The 9238-nt window shown below is 63.2% G+C and overlaps 2 protein-coding genes across 2 annotated transcripts; both read right to left on the bottom strand.

Annotated features, from left to right (window-relative positions):
- Positions 1-618: 618 nt before the first annotated feature.
- Positions 619-3544, bottom strand: LOC310892024 (kinesin-like protein KIF22; the record flags this gene model as incomplete). Its single annotated transcript, XM_083854209.1, has 4 exons — positions 2310-3544; positions 1268-1400; positions 1069-1196; positions 619-977 (listed from the first exon to the last, which is right to left on the bottom strand). Exons 1-4 carry the CDS (start codon positions 2392-2394, stop codon positions 619-621), a joined length of 705 nt encoding a protein of 234 aa, XP_083710335.1. The 5' UTR covers positions 2395-3544.
- A 160-nt stretch (positions 3545-3704) lies between these two features.
- Positions 3705-8010, bottom strand: LOC310892046 (uncharacterized protein). The gene is made up of 3 exons (XM_083854228.1): positions 6924-8010; positions 6084-6179; positions 3705-3991 (listed from the first exon to the last, which is right to left on the bottom strand). The coding sequence occupies exons 1-3, from the start codon at positions 7617-7619 to the stop codon at positions 3725-3727; spliced, it is 1059 nt and encodes a 352-aa protein (XP_083710354.1). The 5' UTR covers positions 7620-8010; the 3' UTR covers positions 3705-3724.
- Between the last annotated feature and the right edge of the window lie 1228 nt (positions 8011-9238).

A 9238-nucleotide genomic window follows, 5' to 3' on the forward strand; every position in this document is an offset into this window, starting at 1 on the left:
GGGGGATTTGAGGGGGATATGGGGGGGATTTGAGGGGGATATGGTTTTTTTTTGGGGGGAGATATGGGGAGGCATGGGGGGGATATGGGGGAAGTATGGGGGGTTTGTGGGGGGATGTGGGGATTTGGGAGGGGATATGGGGGGGGTATGGGGGTTGTGGGCGATTCTGGGGGGGGAGATATGGGGCGGTTACGGGGGGAAATGGGCATTGGGGGGCATATGGGCATTTTGGGTGGGTTATGGGGGGAAATGGGGGGGGTATGAGGGGTTTGGGGGCAGAGAGGGCGCCCTGGGGGGGGGGGGGGGCAGAGAGGGTGCCCTATGGAGGGGGATTTCTGGGGATTTGGGGGATTTGGAGGGGATATGGTGGGGAATTTGGGGGTTGAGGGGGGATGTGGGGGGGATTTGGGGGGGAAATGGGGATTTGGGGGCAGATATGGGGCCGTATGGGGATTTGGGGGGGGTAACGGGGGCTTTGGGGGGGATATGGGGATTTTGGGGGGAGAAATGGGGATGGATATGGGCATTAGGGGTAGATATGGGGATTTTGAGGAGGATGTGTTTTCTGGGGGGGATACGGGGGGGAAATGGGGATTTAGGAGGAGTATGGGAATTTTTTCAGGGGTATGTGGATTTGGGGGGGGGATAAGTGGGTGATATGGGGGTCTGGGGAGGGATCTGTCTATGGGTAGAGCAGATCTGAAGACCCGGGGGGGACCTGGGGGTGGGACAGGTTGATAAATGTGGGGACACCGGTGTGTGTGTGTGGGGGGGGGGACGTGAACAAAGGGAGGTGACATGGGGTGAGTCGGGGGGGTGGTGGGGGGGAAGCGGGGCCCAACGCACCTCCTCGCAGTACACCTCCATGCAGGCCACGGTGACGCGGTGGCTGTCCCCGACGGCCTCCAGCACGTCCTCGAGGGCGCGCTGCACCAAGCCGGGCTCCCCCTCGCTGCCCAGCATGGTGTGCGTCTTCCCTGGGGGGGGGTGGGCACCAGCACCGTGTCACCCCCCCAGGAGGGTCACCGCGGCATCAGGGACACTTGGCGGGGGGGTGACAACGCTCACCGGAGCCGCTGGGCCCGTAGGCGAGGACGGTGACATCGCGGCCGGCCAGGAGGTGGGACAGCAGCGGGCGGACGGAGCCCTCATAGACGGCGGCGGTGGAGCTGGCGGCACCGTAGATGGCATCGAAGCTGAGGAAGGAGGCGTTAGGAAGGGGGTGGGGGGCACCCATGGGTGCCGCCCGCCTTCCCCCGGGGCTCACCGGTAGCGGGAGGGGGCGTTGGGGGGCTCCTCGCGCAGCTCCAGGGTGTGGGAGTCGAGGGGGAGCAGGCAGGGCTCCTCGCCGGGGGGGCCGGGGCGCAGGCGGACGCAGACCTGCACCCGGCGGGGGGGCGCTGGGGGGGCACCAGCACCCATTGAGGTGGTCCCGGCTGGACGACGAGTCCTCACAGCCCCCTGTCACCTCAGGAAGTGTCCCCCCACAGCCCCCCTGTCCCCTCACAGCCCCTCATCCACCTACAAAACGTCCCCCCACACACCATTCCCCTCAGGATTTGTCCCCTCACAGCCCCTTGACACCCCCAAAATGTCCCCTTACAGCCCCCGTCCCCTCACAGCCCCTCGTCCCCTCATGAGGTGTCCCCTCAGCACTTTTCTCCCCTCACAATCCCTCATCCCCTCACAAAACGTCCCCCCACAGCCCCTCTCCCCTGACAGCCCCTTGTCCCCTCACAAAACGTCCCCTCACAGCCCCGTCTCCTCACAAAACGTCCCCTTACAGCCCATCCCCTCAGGAAGTGTCCCCTCACAGCCCCTGTCCCCCCGAAAACCCCTCGTCCCCCCACAAAATGTCCCCTCAGCTCCTGTCCCCTCACAAAACGTTGCCTGACAGCCCGTCCCCTCATGAAGTGTCCCCTCACAGCCCCCTGTCCCCTCACAAAATGCCCCCCTGACAGCCCCTCGTCCCCTGACAGCCCCTCATCCCCTCACAAAATGTCCCCCCACAGCCCCTCTCCCCTGACAGCCCCTTGTCCCCTCACAAAATGCCCCCCTAACAGCCCCCGGTCCCCTGACAGCCCCTCGTCTCCTCACAAAACGTCCCCTCACAGCCCCTCTCCCCTCACCGAACGACCCCTCAGCCCTTTTCCCCCTCACAACCCCTCATCCCCTCACCGCCAGAACCCCCTAAAGCCTCGCACCCCCTCCCCAGAACCTCTCTGAACCCCTCCGGCCGCCCAGATCCCCCCAATTCCCCTCAGATCCCCCCAAATTCCCCCCCCCCGGCGCCCTCAGCCTCCCCGTACCGGCCGCAGCCGCCGCCGCCATCGCTCCCGCCCGACCGTTTGAAGCCGCGCGGCGGCAGCCAATGGGAGGCGAGGAGGTGCGCATGCGCAGTGCGGGCAGCCCGGCGGGGCAGGGCGAAATGGCGGCGGTTGCTTGGCAACGCGGGAAGGGGAGGGGACAAAATGGCGGCGGTTGCCTGAGAACGGAGGGAAAAGAGGCGGGAACAGCGGTGGCGGCGGCGGTTGCCTGGCAACGGGGGCGGGGCGAAGCCAAACGCGCCCAGTTCGTACTGGGAAAGGGCCCAGTTTGCACTGGGACTGCGCCCAGTTTGTATTGGGATTGGGCTGAGGGTCCCAGTTTGTACTGGGAGTGGGCCCAGTTTCTACTGGGACAGTTCCCAGTTTGTGCTAGGATGGGGCTGGGGATCCCAGTTTGTACTGGGATGGGGCTGGGCGTCCCAGTTCATACTGGGAAGGATCCCAGTTCATTCTGGGAAAGGGCTGGGGGTGCAAGTTTGTACTGGGAAGTGTCCCAGTTTGTACTGGGATGGGGCTGGGGGTCCCAGTTTGTACTGGGAATGGCCCCAGTTCATACTGGGAAGGGGCCCAGTTCCCGACCTCCCGGCGGGCAGTGACCTCAGGGGTGTGACATCAGCAGTGGGGTGGTGACGTCATCATCAGGGCGGTGACATCATCGGGGCGGTGACATCATCGGGGCTGTGACATCATCGGGGCGGTGACATCACGATCCCCCCCCCCCCGCATGTCCCCAAGGAGGAGCCGGGCCGTCCCCAAAGTCCTTTAATGCAGCAGCCGGGACAGCGCGGGGGCACCCTGCGGGCACCCATGGGTGGGGGGGGGACCCCCCTGAGACCCCCAGAGGGACCTCAGGGTGCCCCTAAGGACCCCAGGACCCCCTTGGGACCCCCCAAAGGACCTCAAGGTGCTCCTTGAAGTCCCCAGATTCCCTTGGGACCCTCACAAGGACCCCAAGGACCCCTTGAAGACCCCAGAACTCCCTTGGGACCCCCATAAGGACCTCAGGGTGCCCTCTGAAGACCCCAGGACACCCTTGGGACCCCCGTAAGGACCTCAGGGTGTCCCTGAAAGACCCCAGGACTCCCCATAGGGACATCAGGGTGCCTCATAAGGACCCCAGGAACTCCTTGGGACCCCATAAGGACCTTAGGGTGCCCCCTAAAGACCTCAGGACTCCCCATAAGGACCTCAGGGTGCCCCATAAGGACCCTAGAACCCCCTTGGGACCTCCATACGGACCTCAGTGCGCCCCCAGAAGTCCCCCCGCCCCCACAACCGCCCCAGGCCGCCCCCTAACCCCCCCCCTAAACCCCCCTCGAAGGACCTCAGGGTGCCCCCCCACCCCACCCCACCCCACCCCACCCCACGGGACGCCCACCCCGCAGTGGCGGCGGGGCTCAGGGTGGGTGCCGGGGCGGGGGCCGGAAGAGGCGCCAGGCCCCCCGGCAGATGAGGCCGAACCAGTAGAGCTGGGGGGCCAGGAGGGCGGCGGCGGCGGCGTTGTAGGCGGGGGGCAGCGCCCCCGGCACCCGCAGCAGGGGCACCCCGAGGTGGCGCCCGTAGGCCCAGTACAGGTAGGGGAAGAGGAGCACGCGGCAGCCCAGGAAGGTCACCAGCATGGCCACCCCGTTGAGCTTGTGCAGCGCCGTGTGCTGCCGCTTGTACTGCGGGGGGTGGGGGGGGGAAAGGGGTGAGGGACACGTGGGATGGAGGCCCACCACCGTCCCATGTTCTCCCGGGGACCCACGTGGCGAGGGACACGAGGGGTTGGGGGCCCACCACCACCCCACGTTCTGTTGGGGACATGAAGGGTTGGGGACACAAGGGGTTGGGGACCCAAATGTTGGAGGACACAAGGGGTTGGGAGCCCACCACCACTCCATGGTCTCCTGGGGACCCAGGTGTTGAGGGACACGAGGGGTTGGGGACCCACCACCACCCCGTATTCTTCTGGGGACTCAAGGGGTTGGGGACACAAAGGGTTGGGGACCCAAATGTTGAGGGACGCGTGGGGCTGGGGGCCCAGCACCACCCCAAGTCATGCTGGGGACTCAAATGTTGAGGGACACGAGGGGTTGGGGGCCCACCACCACCCCATGTTCTCCTGGGGACTCAAGGGGTTGGGGACACAAAGGGTTGGGGACCCAAATGTTGAGGGACACGTGGGGTGGGGACCCACCATCACCCCATGTTCTGCTGGGGACTCCAGGGGTTGGGGACACAAAGGGTTGGGGACCCAAACGTTGAGGGACGTGGGGGGTTGGAGGCCTACCACCACCCTATGTTCTCCCAGGGACCCAGATGTTGAGGGACACGAGGGGTTGGGGACCAACCAAAGTCATCTTGGGGAGCCAGGGGTTGGGGACCCGAGGGTTGGGGACATGAAGGGTTGGGGACCCAAATGTTGAGGGACACGTGGGGTTGGGGGCCCACCACCATCCCAAGTCATGCTGGGGATCCATGTGGTGAGGGACACGAGGGGTTGGGGGCCCACCACCACCCCACGTTCTGCTGGGGACATGAAGGGTTGGGGACACAAGGGGTTGGGGACCCAAATGTTGGAGGACACAAGGGGTTGGGAGCCCACCACCACCCCATGTTCTCCTGGGGACCCAGATGTTGAGGGACACGAGGGGTTGGGGACCCACCACCACCCCGTATTCTTCTGGGGACCCAAGGGGTTGGGGACACAAAGGGTTGGGGACCCAAATGTTGAGGGACACATGGGGTTGGGCCCACCTCCATCCCAAGTCATCCTGGGGACTCAAGGGGTTGGGGACACGAGGGATTGGGGACCCAAATGTTGAGGGACGCGTGGGGCTGGGGGCCCACCACCATCCCAAGTCATGCTGGGGACTCAAGGGGTTGGGGACCCAAGGGGTTGGGGACCCAAATATTGAGGGACGCGTGGGGTTGGGGGCCCACCAGCACCCCAAGTCATGCTGGGGACCCAGGGACTGGTGACACAAGGGGTTGGGGGCCTGAATGTTGAGGGACACGTGGGATGGAGGCCCACCACCACCCCATGTTCGGCCAGGGGTTGGGGACCCGAGGGTTGGGGACATGAAGGGTTGGGGACCCAAATGTTGAGGGACACGAGGGGTTGGGAGCCCACCACCACCCCACGTTCTTCTGGGGACCCAAAAGTTTGGAGACCCAACAGGTTGGAGACCCAACAGGTTGGAGACCCAACAGGTTGGAGACATGAGGGCTTGGGGGCCCACCACCATCCCCTGTTATGCTGGAGACCCAGGGGTTGGGGACCCAAGGAGCTGGGGACACGAGGGGTTGGGGGCCTGAATGTTGAGGGACATGAGGGGTGGGGGCCCAAATGTTGAGGGACACGAGGGTTTGGGGACCCACCACCACCCCATGTTCTTCTGGGGACCCAGGGGTTGGGGACCCAAGGAGTTGGGGACCCAAATGTTGAGGGACACGTGGGGTTGGGGGCCCACCTCCATCCCATGTTCTCCTGGGGACCCACGTGGTGAGGAACATGAGGATTTGGGGACCCACCACCATCCCGTGTTCTCCCAGAGACCCAGGGGTTGGGGACCCAAATGTTGAGGGACACGAGGGTTTGGGGGCCCACCACCACCCCATGTTCTCCCAGGGACCCAGATGTTGAGGGACACGTGGGGGTGGAGACCCACCACCACCCCATGTTCTTCTGGGGACTCAAGGGGTTGGGGACCCCGGGGCTGGAGCCCCCCCGGCCACCCCATTGTCCCCCCGGGGCCGCGTTTCGGGGCTCACCAGGATGAGGACCTTGCCCAGGCAGACGAAGGGGGTGCTGAGCTCCGCCATCAGCAGGCAACCCAGGAAGAAGTCGCCCTTCCCCTGGCGCCACAGCTGGGGGGGGGGGGGACACGGGGACATTTGGGGACACGCGGGGACATTTGGGGACACTTGGGGACATGTGGGGACACGGGGACATGGGGACATGGGGACATGGGGACATGGAGAAGCCAACAAGCACCATGACTCCGTGGTGGACCTCCATGAGTAGCTCCGTACCAAGGAGGTGTTCCACCACAAGTGTCCCCAAGTGTCCTCAAATGTCCCCAAATGTCCCCAAGTGTCCCCATGACCATGGAGAAGCCCACAACAGCGTGGTGGACCTCCATGAGCACGTCTGTCCTCATGGCCACGGAGAAGCCAACAAGGACCACAGCGTGGTGACCTCCATGAGTAGCTCCATCCCCAGGTGACCTTCTTCTACCCCGTGTCCCCAAATGTCCCCAAGTGTCCCCACGGCCACGGAGAAGCCCACAAAAGCGTGGTGGACCTCCATGAGCACGTCTGTCCCCGTGGCCACGGAGAAGCCAGCAAGGACCACAGCGTGGTGACCTCCACGAGTAGCTCCATACCCAAGTGACATTCTTCCACCCCATGTCCCCAAGTGTCCCCAAGTGTCCCCATGACCACGAAGAAGCCCACGAAGGCGTGGTGGACCTCCATGACCACGTCCACACCCAGCCACCATCCCTCCACCTCCACATCCCCATGGCACCCTCGTGTCCCCACGCCGTTCCCGTGTCCCCACACTGTTCCCGTGTCCCCAAGGTGTCCCCCCGGTCCCTGTCCCCCACTCACGGTGGCCACGGGGAAGCAGACGAGCACCATGGCGGCGTGGTGGACCTCCATGAGCACGTCTGTCCCCGTGGCCACGGAGAAGCCAACAAGGACCACAGCGTGGTGACCTCCATGAGTAGCTCCATCCCCAGGTGACCTTTTTCTACCCCGTGTCCCCAAGTGTCCCCAAGTGTCCCCAAGAGTCCCCATGACCACGGAGAAGCCCACGACAGCATGGTGGACCTCCATGAGCACGTCTGTCCTCATGGCCACGGAGAAGCCAACGAGGACCACAGCGTGGTGACCTGCATGAGTAGCTCCATACCCAGGTGACGTCCTTCCACCCCATGTCCCCAAGTGTCCCCAAGTGTCCCCAAGTGTCCCCGTGACCACGAAGAAGCCCACGAAGGTGTGGTGGACCTCCACGACCACGTCCACACCCAGCCACCATCCCTCCACCTCCACATCCCCACGCCGTTCCCGTGTCCCCACGCCGTTCCCGTGTCCCCACACCATTCCCGTGTCCCCAAGGTGTCCCCCCCGGTCCCTGCCCCCACTCACGGTGGCCACGGGGAAGCAGACGAGCACCATGGCGGTGTGGTGGAGCACCATCAGGAGGTCCTTGCGCAGGTAGGCGCCGGCGGCTGCCCGCAGGGATGGCGGTGGCCCGGCTTCGTGTCCCTTGACGCGCCCGCGGTGCCAGTGGCACAGGAACATGGCGTAGACATTGTACACAAAGTAGGGGATGGCGAACTGGGGGTACGCCCCCGCCAGCCAGTGCCTGCGGGGGGGCGCGGCGAGGACACCGGTGTCCTCGGAGGGCACAGGGGGAGGGTCTCGGGGGGACACGTGGGGGGAGGGGCTTGGGGGCGGCACGATTTGGGGGCACGGACAGCCAGGGATTTGGGGAGACCCCAATTTGGGGGACCTAGACACCCAGAGATTTGGGGACACCCCGATTTGGGTGACCCAAGTGTCCCAGGTGGCTTTGGGACACCCCAGTTTGGGCACCCAGACACCCAGGGACTTGGGGACACCCCAATTTGGGGCACCCAGACACCCAGAGATTTGGGGACACCCCGATTTGGGTGACCCAAGTGTCCCAGGTGGCTTTGGGACACCCCAATTTGGGGCACCCAGACACCCAGGTGTGGGAAAGGAATTCGCAGGTGGCTTTGCGCTGCTTCACACATCCCTGAATTAGAGATAATGAGGAAACAAGCGGTAGAAACAAAAACTTGAGCAAGGTGGAGATAAAGTAAATTGGCTACAGTGTTAAAGATGAGCTTTGGGCAGTGGCCAATTGCTGGCTGGCTCGAGGCGCGTGTCTGCGGGTCTCTAACCAATTGTATGACAGATTCGGGCGCGTGGACAGCGCGTGGGGCTACGGGGAAAGTATATGCAGTAGTGAAAAAGGGCGGCAATAAACGTCTCCAGTTCAAGAGCCATCAGGAGTCTGTGTCTTGCATCCCTTCAAATGGTGACTCCGACGTGATCAGGGAGGAGCAGCGCTGCACGAACGTCCGAAGGGAACCCAGCCGAATGAGTCAAGCTCGCAGCTGGACTGCAGCTTCAACCCCGGGACATCACCTGAAGGACAGGTGAGAGGCTGGGCATTGATCATGGGAGCTAGCCTTTCGGCAGAGGAAGAGGCTATAGTGAAACTACTAATGCAACTCCTAATAGACAGGGGAGTAAAAAATGATCCGTTTAAAATAAAGCTATTATTGAAATTTTTGCAAAAACAAGGGCTCCCCTCAATGGCTTCCACAGTATTTGATGTAAAAACTTGGGACCAAGCGGAGGAAAAAATATGGGAAGCAGCATCCAGTGGGGATACTGATGCTGCTGAGGTAACGGCTACGTGGCGGCTGGTGACTGAGACTTTAGGATCGTGGCAGGCAGAAAAGGAAGTACAGAACGCCGCTGCCCAGGCAATAACAGCAGCCGAACCGAGATCAGAGCCTGCAAGGTCACCAGAGCAGTGCGATTTGATAGACCTGGGGGATGACAAGGAAGAGAGCCACGGACCGCCGCCGCAGAGCCCCTCCCCGCTGACCCCCTTGGCTCCCACCTTGCCTACCCCCGATAATGCCTCCCTGCAGGCCTGAGCTTTTGACCCGCGGGAACGATGGGAGCTAGTGCGCCGGGAAGCGCTAAAGGACGGGGACGCGGTAGGAATGCCTTTCCCGGTGCAGGTGCGACCTAATGGTCCAAATGAATATCATGCCTTCCAATGGGACCTAATTAAAGAATTAAGAAAGGCTGTGACTACATATGGATTACACGCACCATTTACTCAGTCATTGTTAGAAAATGTTATGACTGGTCAATTG

The sequence above is a fragment of the Anser anser genome (genome assembly GCF_964211835.1).
Source record: "Anser anser genome assembly, contig: HAP1_SCAFFOLD_133, whole genome shotgun sequence".
Classification (NCBI taxonomy): domain Eukaryota; kingdom Metazoa; phylum Chordata; class Aves; order Anseriformes; family Anatidae; genus Anser; species Anser anser.

What these genes read in the sequence shown, in the direction of transcription:
- LOC310892046 (XM_083854228.1), bottom strand. Translation starts at nt 7,619, where the DNA reads ATGTTCCTGTGCCACTGGCACCGCGGGCGCGTCAAGGGACACGAAGCC. An exon ending in TCTGCTTCCCCGTGGCCACC is followed by an intron (nt 6,180 to 6,923) that starts GTGAGTGGGGGA and finishes CCCCCCCCCCAG; the next exon opens with CTGTGGCGCCAGGGGAAGGG. An exon ending in TGGGCAAGGTCCTCATCCTG is followed by an intron (nt 3,992 to 6,083) that starts GTGAGCCCCGAA and finishes CACCCCCCGCAG; the next exon opens with TACAAGCGGCAGCACACGGC.